This window comes from Genypterus blacodes, unplaced genomic scaffold (genome assembly GCF_046128005.1).
Source record: "Genypterus blacodes isolate CSIRO-AG114 ecotype Tasmania unplaced genomic scaffold, CSIRO-AGI_Gbla_v1 ptg000090l_1, whole genome shotgun sequence".
Lineage (NCBI taxonomy): Eukaryota > Metazoa > Chordata > Actinopteri > Ophidiiformes > Ophidiidae > Genypterus > Genypterus blacodes.
In genome coordinates, this window is record NW_027466895.1 from 1614077 (window position 1) to 1637194 (window position 23118).

The window sequence follows — 23118 nt, forward strand, 5'->3', positions numbered from 1 at the left end:
TTTGATTGTCCTACATCTGGCAGCTGTCACTGCCAAACATATCCGGCTGTGGGCTGAGCCCAAAATCTGGTGCGGCTGAAATTTCCTAATCATCTGAAAGCATGCGAGATGGGTATCGGCTCTCGGCCCGTTTCGTGTGTGTGGGAATGGGAGAGCAGGCAGGCAGGAAGGGAGGGAGGGAGTTTGGACTACTTACGTTAACCTCAGTGATCGCTATGTCAACAATGCTACCCACAACTATCAAGGCATCAAATGTGTTCCATGCATCAACAAAATAATGCTGCATAGGGGTGAAAAGAACAGAAAAACAACAGAAAACAAAAAGGACAGAACATAAGACATTGAAAAAATGGAGAGAACGCAAATCAAAGGAGAGAAAAAGAAGATAAAAAACCGTTATATACATGAGCGTCGTTGTGAATTTGAGTTGGGAGAGGGGGAGAGAAAGTCACCAAAATTAAACGGCAAGAACCGAAAAGAGGGAGCGGTCTGAAGAAGATGGGCAGCAGAGGAGGAAGAGGAGCAGTGGCGATCGGTCATGCTTGTCAATGAGAGGATAAATGTCAACAATAGCAACAACAACAGCAACAATAACGGTAAACAACAAATCGCAACACAATCCCAACTGAAAATGCGCCCCCTGCTGCTGCAGTTTGGAAATGAAACAAAAAGGGGAGTGAGAGACTGCTGTGATTGGTCAGCGAGTTAGTTGAGTTAGTTGGTAGGAGGAGCAAACCTGAGGACATGTCACAGTCTGGTGAAAGAAAAAAGAAAACCAAAAAAAAAGACGGAGCAACCGACATTGTTTAGACTACAGAGAACCAAGGACCAAACTCGTTCTTGTCCAGGGGAACACCTTTGTTTGCGGCTCTGGCTCCAGCCCGAGTGCCGGTGGACATCTTGGGTTTAAAGAGGGAGGGAGAGAAGGACAAGGAAGAAGAGGGAGAAGATGCAGACGAAGAAGAAGTAGCCAGAGAGTACAGAGTACCCACGAAGGAAAGGAGAGATGGAAGGAGAGAGAGAGAGAGAGAGAGAGAGAGAGAGAGAGAGAGAGAGAGAGAGAGAGAGAGAGGACATGATACTTACGTTGATCTCACTGAGAATGACGTCTATTATGCTGCCAATTACGATGAGGAAATCAAACACATTCCAGGGATCACTAAAGTACCCCTACACAGGATGAGGTGAGCAGGGGGGAGAAGGAGGAGGAGGAGGAGGAGGAGGAGGAGGAGGAGGAGGGTGAGAAAGGTATGTTAGAAGGAAAAACACATTCGCTGCCACTTTGCAGCCCTATTAAGGTGGCATGAGTAGAGTTTGCATGGCAAAACGAGGAAACCAACGTTACGCTAACAGTTACGCTCGATGAGGAGGACACGACGGAATTCCAATGTCTGGAACAGAATAAGTTTTCCTTTAATCAACTCTTCATCGAGCCCAGCTGAGCAGCTTCCTCCTTGGTTAAACACGGAGCGTTAGCCTTTATTCAAAGCTCTCTCCCACTTTATTTGCTTCGCTTATCACAGCCAATTCATAATTAAAACCATTTAAAAAAGTATTTAGGAAAGAAGCATGGCCTCACCTCGAGCCAAAGCAGTATTATTCAGGTTAATAAAAGTAGCCACTGTATCGTCAGTACTAAAGCATTGGTTAGAGCTGGAAAACTTATAATAAACCAGGGACTGTGTTTGGAAAATCAATGTCAGAAATCAATGCTTGCAATACGTTTATGGACTTTTCATAGACTTGTATGAGTTTTGGAAACGACCCTAGCAGATGGCCTCCAGTGAAGACGAGGCTGGCGAATTTCTCATATTTTCACCAATTGTAAGCAACAACATCAAAGAAAGCTATTAGACATAAAGATGGAGGCGAAGTGCTGAAGCAGCAATGCAGCATATGGTACAAATAACGCATAACTGTCTACTTTATCACAAATTTAACCCTATAGACTGACAAATTTGTTTCAAATCTGCTTAAAATGCAGCTAAACTGACAGAAACACAGCGACATATGGAGGCAGAGAGAGGATCAATGGCACAAATCCATGTGAAACCTCTCCTGATCCCTCATCAATATGCCGCTGATGTATCATCACAACGGCTAAGTGTAGCACAACTAAGTGTAATCCAGCTGCATCATGGGTATTATGCAAATGTTACAGCAAATCCCTGGACTCCCTTGTGCATTTAGGGGAGATGCTTGACGAGACATGTTTACGATTAATATTTACGATTACAGATATCAGTGCTGACAGCTTTAAGATTCGCTTATTGATTTTGCTATCAGCTGTGATGAATTTGAAGGATTTCGAGGGAACCAGACCGAAACCGGGGAGTGAAAAACAGAAACATCAACATCAAGTTATATTACGTCCGTGTTAATGGATCCCATGTGAAGCTGCTACACCTGTTTAAGAAGTGAAAGATATTAGAATAAATGATCCCGGAGCTCTTGACAGGAAATTGTTCGACCTGTTAAACTGGAGAAGTAAAGGAGTTAATATGTTGCTCAGTCAGTTGCTGGATGGTCTCTGTTTGTGACAGATCTAAAAAGGAAGAATTTAGTGTCATCAAACTGAAAATATGGCACGTATGATCTGAATATCGCTACATCTCCTGTATTTCTGCAGGTCTGTTAAATAACCTGTTGGGTGATGGATTTTTCACTCATGTAGTAACTGCGTCTACAGCCAGAGCATCAACACTGAGGGTTAAGGGGTTCATTCCCAGTGCATTATTTTCAGTTTGCTGTAGTCAGAGATGACGTGTGTGACAGGAAACAACAACATGGAAGCACAGCCTGAGCTGCAGACACCCACACAAGGTGTGTGTTCAGTTATTTAGGCTGGTTCTGGTTCACTTCTGGAGATCTGATGCTGATAACATATCATCAGCAGGTGATTGTTGAGTTCAGAGGTCATGATTGAGCGTAAGAATGGCACCAATCAGAGAGCCCGTAGAGTCCTGAGAGGAGCACCCATCAGCCAAAATAAGGGAAAACACCTGTGTGGGCGTTCTATAGGAATGAAGGAGCTTTAGGATAAAGTGAGCAATTTTTCTTGTTTTTGTTGATTTCTTTGCTTTAAAAATCAATTATCAGGCCAGAATTCGTTTACTTCTTATTTTCTTGCCCTCATATTTTCATTTATAACAGAGATAAGTGAGGAATGGACAATGAGCGATCTTTTCTTGATGTTCTGAATAGTTTTACCTCCAACTTTATCATAAAAGGTCGCAACACTTCCATCTGTTATTGTTTCAATAATTACAGAAGCTCGGAGACCAAAACACCCACATGGTTACATAGCAACAACCAGATCAAAATCCACATAATGCCTCCAACATATTCAAATACACACATTATGAATATATGATTCAACAACATTGATAAAAAGTTATTTAGACAATACAACCAGTAAACATATATATTCTATTCTATCTTATTTACCAGTTGTTTAATAAGTAAATAGATTGTTGAAATCTGCTCTGAATCAATAATCAATAAAAGTGACAGTCGCGGACTTACCCTTGGTTTGAAGGCAATCAGTTTGAGGATCATCTCCACAGTGAAGAGCCCAGTGAAGAGCATGTTGAGGATATTCATGGCATCATTGAAACCATGGGTCTGTCCATGATGCTGCATGACACACACACACACACGCACAAAGGCACGATCGCAAACACAAATATGAGTTCTTGATCACAGCTGTCAGAAAATCAGCGGCGGTGGTTATATTTCTCTATCTTTAGTGGTAGTGTGTGTGTGCAAGTGTGTGTGTGACTCACCTGCATGGCCAGACAGATGGTGTTGAGAAGGATGAGCGTGAACATCAGGTACTCAAAGTAAGTGGAGTTGACCACATACCACACCTTGTACTGGTAGGGGTTTTTCGGGATGTAGCGACGCAGTGGACGCGCCTTCAGGGCGTACTCCACACACTGACGCTGTGACACACAAACACACACACACACACCACACACACACTTGAGGCTTTGCTCCATCTGTAATCTTTTGTCAGAACAGTACCTCCCTCCCTGGCTGGACTCCCTCTCAGCACTTCACACCCTTCTCTTCTTCTATTTGTTATATTTACTGTTCTTCTTCTCCCTAAACAAACACATACTTATTGTACCACACATAGGCAAACTCTACCTGGTTTTTGTCCAGCTCACAGTTCTTGTACTCTTGCTCGCCCTGCTCCTGGAACGTGACAATGACGAAACCGACGAAGATGTTCATCATGAAGAAGGCGATGATGATGATGTAGATGATGAAGAAGATGGAGATGACCACGCGGTAGTTGTAGATGGGCCCCACGTCCTCTGCGTGGGAGTCTATGGCTTTGTACAGCAACCTGAGGTGGACGGAGGTCAGTGGAGATCATAGGAGAGGAAGAATGCGGAAGGGAGAGAGGACACAGAAATTTGACCAGTCCCTTGAGCAAGGCACTGAACTCAGATCTGTTGTATAAATGTCTGCCTGTGTGCGTGCGTGCGTGTGTGTGCAGACACATACCCTGGCCAGCCCTCAAAGGTGGACACAGCAAACAGAGCCATCATGCCTTGCAGGACATCGTCGAAGTTAAAGTCGCTGTTCTCCCACAGTCTGTGCGCTCGCTCCGGCTTGCCCACGTCGCCGTCCTTATACATGATGTATGAACCCCTGCAGAGGTGGAGGAGGAGGAGGGGTAAGAGGAGGCGGTGCAGATATTCTATTCTTCATTATATGCAATACATATGATATAATAACAGTGGAATTAAAGGAGAGAGCTCTTACCTGCACTGTGCTGCGGTTGATTTTGATGTGTCTGTGCAGAAGAAAAACTTCCCCTGGTGGACAAACATGCATTTGTTTCACTCAATATTTTAGAAATGAATTCTGTCCCATCTCCCCCACCCACCCATCTTCCTTATAGCCCCTTTTCTTTACCTTGAAGAGTTGAACTCCAATACATGCAAACATGAACTGCAGCAACGTGGTGACTATGACGATGTTGCCGATGGTCCTGATGGCCACAAACACACACTGGACGACATGCTGGAAAATGCAAAAACAAAGGCCGTTTATTCTGTGTGTTTGTGTTTACAGAGGGTCAAAAATGTATCCAGTTGTCTGTGTGTGTGTGTGTGTGTGTTACCTTCAACCCCTTGGCTCTGTTGATGGCCCTCAGCGGTCTGAGTACTCTGAGAACTCGTAAGATCTTCACCACATTGATGGCACTGGACCTGTAACACCCGGGTTAGATTATAGCTGCTGCTTCCCTCAAACAACAATATGAAAATGAATACAAAATAACAAACACACCAGAAACTTGGATCAAAGAAACTTGACACTAAAAGGTCATTGAGAACACAAAAGGAACACATTGATTGGGTTGGGTACACACTCAAGAGGATAACTACAGAAACCACCCTATAAATTACTACAGTAAATAACTTTACTTTATAGAGTTTTGGACTGAGAGTTGGGCCCCTTCTCACTATGTTAGAGTATTGATTATCCACTTAAAGTTAAAAGAAACTGTTCGCAAGGGCACAGAGAAAACAAACAGAGGAAGACAAACACACACACACACACACACACACACACACACACACACACACACACACAACCAGTTATAGGCAAACATTCAGTCATTAGTGTCAGTGTCACCACAAGCCAAAGGTCAAACTACGCAACCTCATAGGGTGGGAGCTAAAGGAAGACTTTGATATAATCAGTGGAAAGGCTTTAACATTGGTCCATCAGTTATCTGAAATGTGATTTCCATACATTTACTGCTCAATATTGTGCTTTGAGAGTCATTATCTTCACCTTTTGACTTTAGTGAGGCTTGCCCATAATCTAAGCCTGTCATTCAGGTAACTGAGGGACAAATAGAAGGACTTTTGTCCCCTCATTATGAGAAATAACGGGCGTTCAGAGTGACACATTACCCTCTGTTTTTGTGTGTGTGTTAAAAACTGAAGGAAAGTAAGGAAAGGACTTTATGTGTGAGTCAGGAGTAACTTCTTTTTCGACAGGGAAAGTTCAATTTGAAGGGCAGTTAAAGGCAGTGCATGTAGAGTGGGAAGTCATCAATAATATATCACAGTCAGATTCAATTTATGGTGCAGATGTCAACAATAAATGTCCTTTTCTGTCTTTTGTCTGCTTATCTAATGTTCACATTCAATGACTTCATGTAAACAGTAGAAACATACTGCAGAGAGACACTGTATTGATTATGACTGGGAAGAGTTGGAGTAAATTATCATATCATAACGTTAATCTGACTTTGATATATTTAAAGCTACACTTATTACCTTCAACAGGGGAAACGACAGAGTTTTGGCATTCTTGTGTGTTTCTATGGCCCGAGAGAGTTCAGCTAATCCAGCCATCAAATGAATTTATGACTGACGAACAAACCCAACGACAATCAATTTGATATGAAAGGTGACTGGACCCGGGATGATTTCCCGAAAGACACTTTCCACATTTTCTGCTTGAAACCCAATTATCCTGCTGCCGCTCAAAGAGCCACTTTGGTATGCATCCAGTGCACAGGCATCATAAAAATAACTCATGTTCATTATAACGGCACTAACGACGAAAGTCCAGGTCCTCTTTTATTCTCTCTGAGGGAGGCTTTCCACTAAACTCTTTTGGACCATAGGAATACCAAATCAAAGAGTGACGTTTTTACACAGTTAAGGTGAGGTCGTGTTAAAGGTTTGTTTTTTTTGTATATATGGACTAATGAAGACTTACGTCGAGAAGTCTAGGCTATTAAGCATCAGAGACAGAGAGCGTAGCACGGCATATTAAACATCAAGAAATATCACAGCACGTCAAGGAGATATTAGCTAGAAGAAGCACATACGTCTTTAATAAACATCAATAAGTGAGAGAAGACGGGGAGTAATGAGGCAGGAAGTAGTTAGAGAACAGAGAGGAGAGTGAATCATGGGTCAGACTCTAAAACGCTCTGCCCACTTAGACACTTGATAACTTTATCTGTGTGTGCAGCAGCCATCTAACAAATGCAGTGTGTAGGCATGCAAGTGCTGCAAACTACAAATCAATGTCATTTGGGCACGATACTTGTAATATAAGCACACAAACTCACTTTAATGAGATTGTTCAATTAAACAGTGAATAATTCCAAAATGGATTTTTTACTATGAGGAAACACATGGCATGTAAAAAAAAGAAAACTCCACAGTACTCACTGGATTCCAATGGAGATGAGGGACACACTGACCACCACCAGGTCCAGAATGTTGAAGTAGTTCCTACAGAATGAACCTTTATGGACAAAGGCTCCATAGGCTGTCATCTGCAAGGGGGGTCAAATGTAGGGGTCAATAAAGAGAGGAGATTGCACAGGCGGCAAAAAAAGACGCAATGCTACCTTAAGAATGATCTCAATTGTGAAGAGTCCGGTGAAGACGTGGTCTGCGTAGCCCAGGATCTGAAACCACAACACAAAACATGACTGACTGTGTGTGTGTGTTTAGACTTCAGAGCTCGCGGCATAGACTAAGTTTCAGATTCCGTCCAAACCTGTGTGAAATAACGTCCTGTGTGGGCGGGAAAGAGCAGCTTTGAATGGGTTCACGACAAAGACAGTTAAGTTTACCGCAACAGTCAACTACTCACGGTTTCTGGCTGACCAAGATTGTCCAACAAACCATAACTCATGCAAACCGCGAGCATTCCTGTCATTGTTAAGGACACAGCATGCAACTCTTACCGGCTCCCGACTAAGAGCATTTAGAAGTGGCTGTCTAGTTTTACATGGCCGTGTTTACACAGTCACAGGAAGAACACGTAAACCAGACACGTAAAAAGACTGGCACCAGAATCATCTCCCTGTCCCTTTTTACGCAGACTTTAAGGCTAACACTCGAAGCTTTCGTAAAAACAAAATTGATTTAACTAATTGTTAAAGCTACAACATGTAACCTTCTTTAGAAACACACTTAGAGAATTATATAAGACATCTTTGCCCGCTTGTCTGTGAAGTTACCCTCAACACCTTGCTGATTGCAGGGGAATTAAAAAAAAAGACAGTGGGGACGGTGTAATTACAAAAAGGTCCACCGGGGTTAAACGTGGGTTGAGCTGAGTCGGAATCTGACACACAACAACACGGTGGCGGGCGACGTTTAGGGATGAAGGATAATGAATGTAGATGAAGGCAAAGAAAGCCGAGCAGAAGCTGAAATAATGACACATTATATCATTAAGATTGCAGAACAAGGTTAATTGAGGTACAATAAATATGATATAGATGAGCCCAAACCATCGGCAGAGAAAATACAATAAAACAGAGCTTTATCAGTCCCCGGGGCCTTTTACAAAAACAGGTACGGCACACACAGACGCACACAAACTCATAGACAGACACACACACACACACACACACACACACTGCGGCTTTATTACATCTGCTTATTATGGACACTAAACTCAAACAAAACCCTGAGGGAACTGAAAATATGATCTGAAGGGTGAGGAAGAGGTCCAGTCTGTGCCCTTCTGTGGTATTTTATTGAGTGTGTGTGTGTGTGTGTGTGTGTGTGTGTGTGTGTGTGTGTGTGTGTGTGTGTGTGTGTGTGTGTGTGTGTGTGTCTCTCACCTTGTTCCTGAAAGAGTCATTCTTCACCGGGTCCTCTGCTGCCAGGCTGATGCTGCTGAGCAGGATGAAGAAGAGGATGAGGTTGGTGAAGATGTTGTGGTTGACAATCTTGTGGCACAGCACCCTGAACCTAGAGGAGGAGAGAGAGGGAATGATTGAGAAAGAGAGAGAGATGAAGATGAAGGAGGAGATGGAGAACTTCAAGTCTCCTCGTACTTGTTGGTGTGGCTGAAGATGAAGAACGCTCGAACTTCGGGCATGGGAATGGCCTTCTCTTTCAGCTGGACGTCAGACAGCGGCCGTGGTCTGGGGCCGACCGGCATCTCTGGCTCTTCATCGTCTTCGTCTCCTTATAAGAGCAAAGAGGAGGGAAGATGAAAAAAAGAAGAAAGACAGAGGAAAGGTACAGAAAAGAGACATGAGAGCTCATTGCGTCCATGCACTCGTTCATCCGTTCATGTGGCTGCTCATTGTTACCTATGTAGTCATTGGCAGGATACGGGTTCTTCTCCTCACTCTCATCTCCATTGTAGTTGTCCATGTTGATCTACAGAAGGAGGAAAAACACATTTGTTCGTCCATCCATTCTTTATCCACGCTCACTGACTTGATTGAGTCTGTGTGTGTGTTTGAGTACCTTTGTAGCAGTGTTGGCCTCCCCATCGGAGGTGATGGACTTTAGCTCTATCTTCTCCTTCTTCTCTTCTGCCAGAGGAGGCTTCTCGTTTTGATGGCGTTTCTCTGGAGTGGCCATTCTGGGGAGAGAAGGAGGGAGGGAGGGAGGGAGGGAAGACACATCCCTTTAACCTCTCAAATCAATACAGGTAGCTGTCAAGAAGGAGACATTGACTGGTTTATGGTGTGAATCTGAGCAAACTCTCTGTAGTACCTGGCCAATTTCTTCCTCTCCTTCTCCTCTTCTTCCTCCTTCTGCGCCGAGGTCAGGCTCTCTGCATCTGCCAGGTTGTCCACGGCAATGGCCAAGAAGACATTCAGCAGGATGTCTGATCAAGCGTTAATGTAAAGAGAAGGTACGGACCAGTTGGCGATCAATTAATCAACATTCTCCTGCATATAGACATTGTTCACTGCTATAGCTGCTTAAAGGATACAGTTTCCACAGATGAAGAGGATGATGAAGTAGATGCAGACCAACATGCCGGGGAAGGACGGTCCGCCGTAAGCCATGATGCCGTCATACATCACTGAGTTCCAGTCTTCTCCTGTTAGGATCTGTGGAGGATTGACAGATTTCATGTTATCATAATAGTGGGGTAAACCCTGCTTTTTGGTATTTAATCTGTGGACGTACCTGGAACACGGTGAGCAGGGACTGGGGGAAGTTGTCGAAAGTGCTCCGCCGTGTCTCGTCGAAGTTGAACTTTCCACCAAAGAGCTGCATGCCGAGCAGGGAGAAGATGATGATGAAGAGGAAGAGCAGCAACAAGAGGGAAGCGATGGAGCGCACCGAGTTCAGCAGGGAGGCCACCAGGTTGGACAGGGAGTTCCAGTATCTATGGGAGGGACAAAGTTGGATGGATGTGACCTGGATATATGACTTTCAAATTGAACAAAAATGGAGGTTTTGCAAATGAATACAGCCTGGCTTATTTTAGCTTCCACAAATTCTTCTCTGTTACAGATCTGGTGACACTGACAGACTAAAAGAGGCTGAGAGGACATTTAGAAATACAATGACTCCTATTGTGTTTCATTGTCTTGTACTGTAGGTCACTATAGGTGTGTGTGTGTGTGTGTGTGTGTGTGTGTGTGTGTGTGTGTGTGTGTGTGTGTTGGAGAAGGATGAAGGACACACAGCTTGTTGGAATCTATTCAGGGCACGTCTAGACTTACCTGGTTATTTTGAAGATTCGCAGCAGGCGCACACAACGTAGCACGGAGATGCCGAGAGGAGACATGATCTTCGTCTCCACCAGGATGGTCTCCAGGATTCCTCCGCACACCACGAAGCTGTCAAAGCGGTTAAACAGCGAAACGAAGTACGCCTGCAGAGAGACCGAAGAGGTTCAACTTGAGGATGGAATTCACAAAACTTTCCCCAACAAACTTCAATTGTGTGTAAAATAACTCACCTGTAGGCCCAGACTGTACATCTTCAGAAGCATCTCACCTGTGAAGAGTGCTAGCAACACCTTATTGGCTATGTCTAGAGGAGGAGGGAAGGAAGGAAAGAGGAGAGGAGAGAAGGGCAGATTACCTATGGGGTCATGAGGATGTATGTGTGTGTGTGCGTGTGTGTGTTTGTGGTGTGCTTATTGCACCTTGTACTTCTGTTAGCCACTCAGGCTGCTGGTGATGTTCAGAAGCGATGGTGAGAGTGTTGAGGAAAACCAGGAAGATGACCAGCCAATAGAAAACCTGCGATTTGACCCCCGCCCGGCACTTCCTCCTGCACAGGCGGTTCCACCTGCGAGAGTATCGGCTGAAGAGAGAGAGCGTGCGCGCGAGAGAGAGAGAGAGAGAGAGAGAGAGAGAGAGAGAGAGAGAGAGAGAGAGAGAGATAGGGAGGGAGGGAGGGAGAGAGAGAGGGGGATGATGGAGGGAGATATGTCAGAGGAGAGGTGGAGGGGTGCAAGGGAATAGAAGGATGGAAGTAGGGAGGAAGGAAAGACAGAGGGGATAGTCAGTAAATGTGCACAAAGTAATGATGACATCATCCCTCGGCTCGTGGTTGTCTTGTTTGAGAGCGGAGCTGTGGAACAGAGTGAGTCATCCTCAGCGATGTTTCACACCCGGAAAATGCCAACATGGAGCCGCTTTGTTACGGCAGGAGAATAAAAAAAGGTTACTTACTATTACCAAGTGAGTTGACGCACACGTTTGAAAACCGGAGAAATCCACGTTTGAAAAAGATGAAGTGACTCATTTGAAAACGTAAAAGGTGTTATTCCTCTTTGCATACAATTGGAACATGTTGCATCGTCACTGCCTGTCTGTTTCTTTTGTGGTAATTATCGACTTCACACCTCGCTGTCACATCTGCGAGAACCCCGCCACTCAAAGAGTCACTAATGTTTGCCTTATTTTGATTCCATCCCACTGAGACACTAAGCTATGTCACGAATCTGAGTTAAAGGTGCCTACCACCAATCTTACACCAACAAGCATTTAGAAACAACCGTGTAAAGGATTCCTGTGGCTTTTGGAGGCCTTTGTAGTCACTTTCCCAAACTTTGGAGACACAAAGTCAGGGAACGTGACCCTGATGGCATCACAAAGGTTACTTCCTTTTGAAAAGTAAAGCCGCCACCGGCAGCTGAGGGGGTCAAGTCACTGAAAACTTAAAGCATTTATCCATTGTTCTCCTTCCCTGCATGCAGATTTGTCATGTAATAGAGCTGCACAGCACAGCAGGACGTGTTCTCTTCCTGCCTGTTTAAAATTCATGTCTTCACCAGTCTTCTGTCGGGTGTGTGTGAGCTGTTTTCGAGTCAGTTACGGCACATGATGCACACACTGAATGTTAACACGGGACACAGCTCACAACACAACGCAGCGGACATGCACGCTTAAAGAGGGAGAGAGAGTCGCTAGGACAACTCTACGTGATTGTCTTCAAAAAGGTAACACGAGGCTCATTGTCCCTGGCAATACTTCTGTCTGTCTCTCTCTCTCACGGACACACAGAAACACACAGATATACACACCACCACCAGCAGCAGTAGAAACAGAAGCGCAGATGAGTTTAAAGACAGTGGTAAACAACATGTACTAACCTGAACTTGGATTTGGAGATCCTATTTCTGGAACACAGAGAACAGAATGGATTATACACACACACACACACATAACACACATAAAGACGACAAAGGGGGGATTTGATCATAGGCACCCACGCTGGAGCAGATTTTTGGGTGGGAGACAAATCAACCCCCTGGAAACATGTACACAGTGGCATCCAGCCAAAAGACATGATGCAGCGTTGTAACGTGTCTTTGATCCAAAAATGTGTCTCTTGATTGTTCGCCACTGTAACAGCCAAAGGTACTGTACACACATGAAGACTGAGGACAAGAGATAATGGAGGACAGAGAAGAGAAGAACAGAAGAGAGGGAGGAGGAGGAGGAAGAGAAATTGCACCCACGTCATATTCACTTATTTCACTTAAAGATTCTCTGCTCTGCCAACCAAAGATTAAACCATGATTATTAAACTCGGAGGGCAGAGAGCAGAAGAGTTAAATGTAGATTCCAGCAGCCTGTGCGTCTCCCTATATCAGCCAGAATCCACATTTGTTTTGCGAGTCTACCAGAGTCATTTCTCTGACTATAGCAGTGTGGCAGTGTGACATAGATGAGATGGACTGACTGAGCAGCTGATGAGACGACTCGCTGACCAACTAAATGAAAGAATACAATGACTGACTGGCTGGATATGGAGGCTGACAGCGGACAGGTTCTCTCGTCTTCGTGCTTCCATCTGGATTATGAGATCCCGAGAGTCGCTCCAACCCTGAGATATGTCTGCTGCCTGCATGCCTGCCTGCTTGTCTGTCTGTCTGCCTGTCTGTACATCAGTCCGTCTGCCTGTCTGTCTAGTTGTGGCCTTTGACCTTTACCATGCACAGTGATTCACTCGGCTTCTGTCTCAGGCTTTCTGGCAGTTCTCGAAGACTGGGGAGCGATTTGCGTTGAGTTGTCTGAGCAAGGGACGGATAAACAAACAACAAAACAAAGACAAAGTAACAGATGGACAGAGAAAGAGAGATAGAACGGGTAAACAACAGTGTGCCATCCAAGAGTGCCTACTGGCTAATATCTGTTTGTTTTGAATTTGTGTCTCTGCGTTCCTATTGAAATCCTTTGTTTGTGGACCCAAGTGTGTATGTGTGTGTGTTTTCAAGTGGGCCCTCTGGCCACTGCTCATGTGTGGCCTTTTGTGTAGGAAAGAGAGAGCGTGAGAGAGAGAGAGAGAGAGAGAGAGAGAGAGAGAGAGAGAGAGAGAGAGAGAGAGAGAGAGAGAGAGAGGTGTTTAATGTAAAAGAAAAATGTAAGAAGAGAGTGAATGAGTCAACCCGTGAGCTCCCACAGGGGAGGAAGGAGGAGACGGAGAGAGAGAGAGAGAGAGAGAGAGAGAGAGAGACAGAGCGAGAGAGAGAGAGAGAGAGAGAGAGAGAGAGAGAGAGAGAGAGAGAGAGAGAGAGAGAGAGAGAGAGAGAGAGAGAGAGAGCGAGAGAGAGAGAGAGAGGGAGAGAGAGAGAGAGAGAGAGAGAGAGAGAGATTCCCGCTGCCTAAAACAGAAATCAACCTAAAACAAGCCTGCATTTCTTTATTAGTTTTGGGGAAATACGAGGGATTTCCCCCGGCATCACGTCTTTGTTTTAGTTGAATTAAACTATTTGACAGCGTAATTATAAGCGCTGCACATGTGCTACACAGGTGCCCAATGGCAAAATGAACTCTTCAGTTGTGAAAAAAAGGCAAAACCTCACAAAATTAAACAAACGCTGTGACAAAACCTTTGGGAAATTCCGAGGCAGCTATTTATGAAGACGGTGATGAGGAGCGTGCTCCACTGAGGGTGAGCCGAGCGAGCTGAGGAAGAAGAGGAGGAGGGAGGATGAAGAGGGGTATTTTTTGGCGCGGAGAGGAGTGAAAGTGCTTACGCAAGCCGGGTGCAGCAGGTTTCTCCCTCCACGTCTCCGCCGGGGGCGTTGTCCGTGTTGACCGACTCGTTCTCGCTGGCCGGCATGCTCACTGGGAAATGGGACAACAAGGGAAAGAAGGAAAAGAAGGAAGAGAGAAAGAAAGAAAGAAAGAGAGAGAGAAAGATGAATACACAGTACACAGTACGTCATCCATTCACGCTCATGCACCAGCCTCTCCTCTGCTATTCTCTTCTTGCTCTTTGTGGCGGCCGTGCAGCTCCGCCAGGGTCACAGAGTCGGAGAATCGCATTTAAAATCAACCTCCTCAGCTCTGATATCAAAGCGGATAATCTTGCCCTGGGACACAAACTCATTAAAACACTCTGTCGACACGTGTTAACAAGTCAAGCAGGGTTCCAAAAATTCGACTCCAACCCTACCAATTACATAAATACCCCAGAGTCAATGGTGCACTTCCCCCAAATTTACGTTCTGATTGGCAAAACTAATTCCAGCCTAAGTCGCCTTGGTAGCAACACGTGCTGGTGAGGGATGCTGGGATGCGACCTCACAGCCTTTTAAGCCTTTTTCCCCTCTAATGTCTCATCGGGCCGAAAGCTCATTTGTGTTCCTTACTAAAGACAGGAAAGAAGGAACATGACAATGTCGAGTAAAATGAAGTGATGTAAAGGTGGAGGGAAAAGACAGGAAAAGGAGGAGGAGAGTGGGGAAGTTGGGAGGATGGGTAATGTAGCCAGTGGAGAGGAAAAACAAGGCAGGAAGCGATGGAGTGGGATTAAATAAGGATGTGAAGTGAAGCACAGGAGGGAGGGAGGGATGGATGGATGGATGGATAGATAGTTAGTTGAGAGACTGAGGTGAAGTGATACATGGCTGTTTAATGCGTCTGTTGGTGTGTGAGCTGTGATCTGCCTACTGTTATGTTTGTCTTACTGCCTGGATGCCACAGGTGATGTTTCTGAATGTTAATTAACACATCCACCATTTACGCAATCTAACGTAGTGAATCAGAGCGTGAAGATGGAATGCTTTAGAAATAAGAGCACATTCAGATCACACAATTCTCTCTCTCTTTTGTGTGCAAAGTAATGCCGAGGCAGTCAGACAGCAAAGCAACAAAAAAAAAACTCAGCAAGAGCAAAGTGAAGCAAAACCTCTCAGCATGCAGTGAGTCATCCCAAACTACAGGGGGCAGCAGACATCCAGACATGCGTCATTCTCTGTGTGAAGAACATGGCAATGACAACAGACGCATTTCAATGATGAGATCCAAATCACAACTGAGCAATAATTATCAAAAACAACAAATATTGAACAGATTAAAATGAAATCACGGAATAAACCTTTAATAGCCAGAAGGTATTACTGGCTCACATCTGTTATTATTCAAATGTATCTGTAATTTACCTATATTAGTACATGACTAATAATCCCTGAGCAGACTAATGACGCGACAAATTTTAAACATAAAAGAGGAGGTGCAGGAGGCGCAGGACGTTGCGGTCTTGTCCAATGGCTGCTGCCTGCAGCCTGTAGCTCCTCCCTCCATTGGCTAAAAAGCTTTTAAATATATATAACCATATATATAACCAGGCTCCTCGCTGGAGCTCTGAACTAGTTTAATGGCTATTGTTAGAGTAAAACCCCAAAGACCGGAGACACTCGGAGTGAGAGAGGGGAGACGCAAAGGAAAGAGACAGAAGGAGGGTAGAAGGAATAACGGAAAGGAAAGGCGAGCTGCGTTAAAATATTAAATACTATATCCCTGACTCTGCAAATAACCGATTGAAGCCGTAATGTAATGAATGCGGTGAGAATGCTCAGGGAGAGTCAGCAGTTTATTGATTTAAATATGAGCTGTGATTTAAAGTCGCGTTCCACGTACATACACAACGCCAGCTAACAGAGACATGAATGTGTGCGTGTGTGTGTGTAGAGAGTGATTTGTTATGTGCCCAAATATTGATAACAACAAAACCAAACCCAGATATCCTAAAATCCTTGTCTTAATATTCAGAACCCAAAGTTTCTCATGCACGTCTGTCACATGTCAGAGCATTGATCGTCTTCAATTGATTATCACTACTCTCTCATATAATCAGAGGTTGCATTATTATCTGTGTTTTTTCGTGCAGGCAGAATTTAGGGGAAGAAATCTGGAAATGCAACAAGCAGAGGACAGCCACCACTCCATGTGTACTTTGTGTAATGCGAGTAGTTTTTTGTGGTGACGCTGCTCTTTTTGCTCTTTTCCAGATGTGTCAGGCAGATTGTGTGTTTTTGTTTTTTCCTGCAAACAGAGGCTGCATCTAAGTACACTAATCCTGTTTCCTCTCCTTGTCTCCTCATTCCCTGTTTGATTAGAAACATGGTATATGTGAATAAGGTGTTAAGAAGGGTGCAAGGAAGGCAAGGAGAGTAAACAGGAGGAGAGGAAAGGAAAAGAAGAGAGGAGGAGGGGTGGGGTGCAATCCGCTTGCAAGTCTGCGTTGGCAAGTCCACTAAATCTTAAACTACGGTCGGACCATGCAGACAAACGCACACGCCTTACGAAGGAAGGCCGCGTTTTTCTTCACGGCTCCACGCAGAGACTGAAAACGACGACTCTTACCTGGGGACAGAGAGCACTGCTCAGCAAGACACACACACACACGCACACATACTCACACAAGCAGATACAAACAACTGGCACGGACACAGAACAATTATGTTTTCGAAAAAAACATGATTGCTTCTGCAAAAAAACAATATTCACACTTTACAGTTACGCCTCATTCCATTCATCCCACTAGAATGCAAGACGCCAGTGTGAGCATCAGTGAGATCTCATTTACTACCACAGCCATCCGCTCATATACATATACAAACATTTGCACACATACAACACGTAATGATGCAATTATCCTCTATAAATTAACACGTCTCTCTCCACGGGGACAAATAAAAGCTTCAGCTCAATGAGAGATGACAGAGAAAAATGGGACGAGGCTGCATGGTTGCCACCGTATTCAAAAAAGGGCAAAGAGACACACATGGAAGGACACATACACGCACACACACAAACACAGTACAGTGATCTCAATTTCACGAAAGGCAATAGCAGGTTTATCGCAGTATCTGACAGTAAACACAAGAGGGAGCTCCTCCTGCTTCACGCACACAAGAAAAGAGGCACAAAGAGTTAACTTGTCTTGTTTTGATGCACTCTGAGTGGGTGATGGATGACCATGATGGAGTTCATAAACAACCATGTGTTGGTGGAATTTCAACTTTGAAGAACACACATATTTATCAGTGTGAAAGGTGGGAAAACATTGTTGCCACCACATGGTGTTAATCCGGTGAGGTGTTCATGGTTTAAGATGTTACTGAGATACACCAATACATACAGCAAAACAAGAATACACATAAAATCACAGGACACGACCCAAAGACACACACGACACAGGGACGAAGACATACCGTCCTGTGAGTCAGCGGAGTGACTGAACCAGGCCAGTTTACTGGTCTTCTTACCGAGATGAGCCGGAGACACGCCTACCAGACGGCCAGTGGCAGGACGCCAAGACAAGAAGACGGCATGCAAAGAACAAGATGGTGCAGGGTGAGAGCATGCACGACACACACACACACACACACACACACACACACGCATACACATACATATGCTTCTGAGATGGCCGTCAAACACAAACATGGATGGGGAACATATTATAGGACTGTATATAGAAGCCCTTAGCATAGGCAGACACACACACAAACACACACACAGACACCTCCCGACTAAAGCTGTAAAAATTGAAAAATTGCACTATGACTATCTGGCACCAATCACAACCTCAGACGCACACACACCCACACACACACAAACACATACCCCCCCCTCCACACACACACAGTTCATCATTGGTATGCATGCACACACACCACTCACATCATACATCAATAATATGCCCCCGTAGCTCTATGCATAAAGTTAGGATGATGGATAGACCAGTGGGAAGGTGTGTGTGGTCTGTGTGTGTGTATGTGTGTGTGTGTGTGTGTGTGTGGTCACTAGTGTGGCTTGTCTATGATGTAAATTCCCATCTGTTCTCTGTCCCTGTTGCCCTCTCAGCCTCCCCTCCTCCCTTCCACCCTCACTCTTACACACAGACAGACACACACACACAAACACACAGACACTTGCACAACACACACACATTCATGCACTATCCCTATGCATCTTATATCAACATCTCCTAGTCTATTCTCCTTTTCATGTCCCCTCTTTTGCTCACCCTCTGTTCTCTGTGTGTCCTCGCCCTTTTAAGGACATACATGTGTGTGTGTGTGTGTGTGTCTGTCTATCTATCTGTCTGTCTATGCAAAACGTCTTGGGCAGCGGGGACGATCTGCCCTCATTCATCTTCCCAGAGGAGGATCCATCCATCAGGGGGAGACAGAGGTGGAGAGCAGCAGAAAGAGCAAGTGACTTGATTTTTCACCTTTTTCACAAACAGGGGGGTGATTGATCGCACAGATGTAAATCTATGGATCAAATATCAATCATTTTTGTCAGATGATCTCAATCGTAACTGTTGAGGTGTGTACTGTTCAGTAAATGTAACAGAGTGGTGGTTAGCTGAAGATCAATCCTACATGTCTACGTCCAGAGAGGCCAGTTGTCCTCTCCCCTTCCAAGCAAATGGAGCTCTGTTCCGGGGAGAGATCCGGCATGGGAACATCTCTCTTGGGAGGTGTTTTGGAGAAGATGCTATGTTGATTTGGGACTGCGTGTGTACATTTCTGCCTGCACAAGCACCAAGTGCAGTACAAGTACTGCGAGTGTGTATGTGTGTGTGAGAGAGAGAATGCTGTGTATGCAAGTACCCAGAGGCTTCAAGCTGCTGTCTGACATGTTACAATAGTATCTAAACAGTTTTTAACCCGAGGAGGATTCTCAGCCGAAGGGAGCAGATCACACACACACACACGCTCGCACACACACCCACAAGTGCCCTCTTGAGCCAGAAATACCCCGTAAAAATACAAATGACCAAAGGCAACTGCACTCACGATTTCGAGGTTTGTCGTCATCCATGCCCTCCTCTTCATTCTCTGGGTCGATGTCTTCGGCCTGAGTGATCCAGTCTAGATAGCCCTACATTCACACACACACACGAATACAGAGAAACATTGATTTTTTTGGTGGCACTGAGAGCAGCAAAAACCTACATGGAACACACACACACACACACACAGGCACACACGCACATACACACACACACACACACACACACACACACACACACACACACACACACACACACACACACACACACACACACACACACACACACACACACACACACACACACACACACACACACACACACACAAATAGTATGCTGTCTATGCACTTAGGCAAATTGAGTCCGGAATACTGAGCAGCTCACCTTGAGGTCCTCCTCCAGTTGCTGCTTTTCTCTGAGTTTCTGGAAGTCTCCCCGCGCCTTGGCCTTTTCCCTCTCCTTGGAGAACTCTCTGAGAGGATGGGAAGATGTAGGGATAGATAGAGAGTGGGAAGGGAGGGAGGGTTTGAGGGAAAGAAAAGGAAAGAACCTGAAAAATCTGCACAAAGCTTGTAGAGGAACTTATTCTTCAGTGAAATCAGAACAGGGTGAAGAAACCTGCTGAGGAGAAAAAAAGTGAATACAGTGACTAAAGGAAAAGTTCTGCAGAGGAGCAAAGACGATTAGCATGCGAGTACGGAGGTGAGAGCCCATCCGGAGAGACAAGGCAAAGTTTTTAGCGTCCCATCAGTGTTAAAGACTCATTGACAGGTTCCTGCGTCTCACCTACTCAGAGAGAACTGATTCACATCTCAAAAATGTTACTAAGCGTTCAAGTTTCAATATCTGCCCCAAACTTGTCTCTAAATGGACACACAAAATCAAAGAGTTTCAGACTAACTCATTACCTTGTGGGTCTATTATGAGATTGTAAGAGTCAAGCTGCCCATTCAGTCCCCAGTGGACAGAATTTCACTTTAGACTTCGACATTCATTTGTATTCTTGTGGCAAAAGGTCACCAGGCACTCCTGGGCCTGTTGGGAGATGTATTCCCCACAGTGTGTTTTGGGTTCCCCCCCCGCAGGCCTTCCTCCCACCTGCAAACGCTCAATGCAACCCCAGAGGGAGTCACAGCGAGGGCACCTTTACCAGCTGCACCGCCTCGCCTCGCTTCTGTCAGACGGGGAGGCGAAGTGGCTCAAAGCCGAGGTCCTGCCGCATCACTGAGCTCCTCGGCTTTTGTCTGCGATCCCATTCTTCTGGTCAATAAGCCAGGGTCTGCGGACCAGATCAAAACAGTGCACGCCGCATTGTTTTGTGCTTCAGCTCTCTGTCCACAAAGCAATATCCCATTTGTACATGTCTGTTTGTTAGAATTTTGTGGAGAATTTGGGTGAAATAAGGACAATAAAAGGATATAAGACAACAGAAATGAATGTTAGGATACTGGGTATTGGTTGGATGATGAAACCTGGTGAAATAACCTCCAGGTACCAGGATCAAGAAAGGAAAATTAGGTTTGGTTTAAATCAGGTGAGGTCCAAAGCATTGTAGATCCATTATAGAGGATGAATACATTTGGAATTCACCTGGTTTAGGAATGTTCAGAGATTCCAAATTCATTTCCAACCAAAAAGGTTAAAAGTTAACAGATGAGATAAAAACTACAGACTTTGTTTAGACTGAGAAGTAAGAAAAAGTTGCACAATTAAGATCTGTAGACAAGATCAAAGGAGCAAATTCAAATAATGTGGGCACGCTGAGTAAAATCCAATGGGATGATGGGAATACAGATCACACACGTACAGAATGAAGAAGCACACAGACGCGCACAACACAGATCAATGTGCATTAGGACAAACTGCTATTGTCTTTCTTGTCAGGACATTAGCAGGAGACCAAATCCTATTGATCTGTGCGTGTGTGTGTGTGTGTGAACCGGAGCGATGAAGCATTACTCTCCTTCCCGCTCTCACCTTCTCTTTTTCGCCTCTGCGCTCCCTCTCTCCTTAATTCCTCCCTTTTCTCCCCTCACGTACATTCGTTGCACATTTCCTCCTGTCCTTGTGTCTCTCTCTGTCCGTCCCCTGCTTGTTAAATCTGCATCCAAATCCGGACAAAAACAATAACACCATGTTTCTAGCCCCTCCACTGGGCACTTTCTTCCTGTTTAGCCATTAGTTATTATGCCAACGTGAGACCCACACCCACACACATACACACACACACACACACACCACGGAGGAGGCAGTTGGTAAAAGGTCAGGCTGTGCAGAGTGCTGACAGCATCATTAGTCAGAAGTCAGACAAAGAGTCCCCCACCCCCAAGCTGTTTGGACCAGATAGACCTCTATTATTTTCCCACGGTTCTGCTGAAACATCACAGTGGGCACCGAGAGAGGCGGATTCAGGTCAGTCAGTCAGAGGTGAGACACTTCGCCCTCCTGCACTTTAGACTTAGACTGAGACGAACTTTACCTGAACCCATCAGGGACCCGAGGCAACTCCTGCTACTTCCACATATACATATATTTAAAGTTATACATCACTGTGGCAGTTTGTGATCGTGTTCTCATTAAACGGAAGGTCAGTGAGGAGTTGGCCGCCGGTAACCTGGCGAGGCCCGAGGACAGTGACCGTAAAAATGAGGTTAAGCATTAAAAAGGAGCGATCATGCAATCTGTCCTGATGAAGTGTTCTTGAGCAGGATGCTGAAATATTATTTACCACAAACACATTGATTTACTTCAACCTTCTAAAGTCGGTCATCGCTGGCTGTAACACCCAATGCAAAACAATAGAAAAAATAAGCTCAGTGAGAACAGTTTAGAACCAATACAGCCATTGGTTGTGGGTTTGATTTCATTGGACAAACCCATACTGAAGATACATGCACATGCTTTAGACGTGCTCGGCAAAGACACACGATCATCCAAAGGCAGAAATAAGAAATACAAGGAGAGGATGGTGAAATCGTCTGAGGTGACCTTTGACCCTGCCCTTACCCGCTCAACACCCCAAGAACCAAGTTTAGCACAAAGAAGGAGCCGATGATGATTAAGGTGACAAAATAGACCCACGGCCATTTGTTTCCTAAGGCATCATTCACCTATGTGGGGGAGTGGAGTGGGAGATAAACGGGTTGGGCAGGAAAGGAAGAGGGGAACGAATAGAGAGAGAGAGAGGGTGCGAGAGAGACAGAGAGAGAGAGAGAGGGGGAGGGATGGAAGTGAGGGAGGAACAACAGAGAAGGAGGGGGAGAAGGGAGGGAGTTAGATCCTTAGTGAACGTTCACAACAGATGGACCCGTTTGCTTCAGCACGATCCCTGCTGAGATTATGGGGCTTTCATAGCATTTATCAGGGATCCCACAGCGTTGTGTCAACGTGACACATATTTGGCCAGCGAGGGGATGTACTGTTAGATTTCACAAGGCAACATGACTGAAAAGGAAGCGGAATAGATGGGTTTCTGAAGGGCCTGAATCAGTGTGAAGAAGAAGCATTAGACACTGACGGAATCTGTGCACCAAGACTCAATGATGCCCTCATGGCCAGTTATTTAGGATTATTATTGTTATCATTAGTTCCTGATGCCTGCTTAACTCCAGACTTGCTCTCTGTCCTCAAACGAACCTTTCTGCTGTGGGTGTCTCCTTGTTGTGTGTGTGCGTGCATGTTTTGTTTTTTTAGCTTTCAGTCTCCATGGCTGACCAGAGGGGTGAATTATTTATACCCCAGTGTGTCCCCACAGGCCAGGCGGTGCTTGTACTAAAACAGCGTGACTTGGCAGCGCAGGGAAAAACAG

At 45.1% G+C, this 23118-nt stretch overlaps 2 protein-coding genes across 2 annotated transcripts in view; both read right to left on the minus strand.

Annotated features, from left to right (window-relative positions):
- The window catches only part of cacna1c (calcium channel, voltage-dependent, L type, alpha 1C subunit), a 29720-nt gene extending 18734 nt beyond the window's left edge, over positions 1–10986 (minus strand). The window contains exons 1-20 of the mRNA XM_076158891.1: positions 10909–10986; positions 10720–10793; positions 10481–10632; positions 9939–10140; positions 9739–9859; positions 9516–9630; positions 9264–9381; positions 9104–9173; positions 8843–8975; positions 8627–8756; positions 7397–7456; positions 7215–7321; positions 5138–5225; positions 4930–5037; positions 4777–4829; positions 4516–4662; positions 4153–4354; positions 3786–3944; positions 3526–3636; positions 1087–1170 (exon numbers count right to left, since the gene is read on the minus strand). Coding sequence (XP_076015006.1) covers positions 1087–1170; positions 3526–3636; positions 3786–3944; positions 4153–4354; positions 4516–4662; positions 4777–4829; positions 4930–5037; positions 5138–5225; positions 7215–7321; positions 7397–7456; positions 8627–8756; positions 8843–8975; positions 9104–9173; positions 9264–9381; positions 9516–9630; positions 9739–9859; positions 9939–10140; positions 10481–10632; positions 10720–10752 — 2193 coding nt within the window. The 5' untranslated portion in view covers positions 10753–10793; positions 10909–10986. The remainder of the gene's footprint in view (positions 1–1086; positions 1171–3525; positions 3637–3785; positions 3945–4152; positions 4355–4515; positions 4663–4776; positions 4830–4929; positions 5038–5137; positions 5226–7214; positions 7322–7396; positions 7457–8626; positions 8757–8842; positions 8976–9103; positions 9174–9263; positions 9382–9515; positions 9631–9738; positions 9860–9938; positions 10141–10480; positions 10633–10719; positions 10794–10908) is intronic.
- Positions 10987–12078: 1092 nt separating this feature from the next.
- Positions 12079–23118, minus strand: part of LOC143007513 (voltage-dependent L-type calcium channel subunit alpha-1C-like) — an 84125-nt gene continuing 73085 nt past the window's right edge. Inside the window, exons 8-13 of the mRNA XM_076158892.1 lie at positions 22317–22420; positions 19695–19782; positions 19315–19399; positions 14254–14344; positions 12364–12390; positions 12079–12103 (exon numbers count right to left, since the gene is read on the minus strand). Of these exons, the coding sequence (XP_076015007.1) occupies positions 12079–12103; positions 12364–12390; positions 14254–14344; positions 19315–19399; positions 19695–19782; positions 22317–22420 (420 nt within the window). The remainder of the gene's footprint in view (positions 12104–12363; positions 12391–14253; positions 14345–19314; positions 19400–19694; positions 19783–22316; positions 22421–23118) is intronic.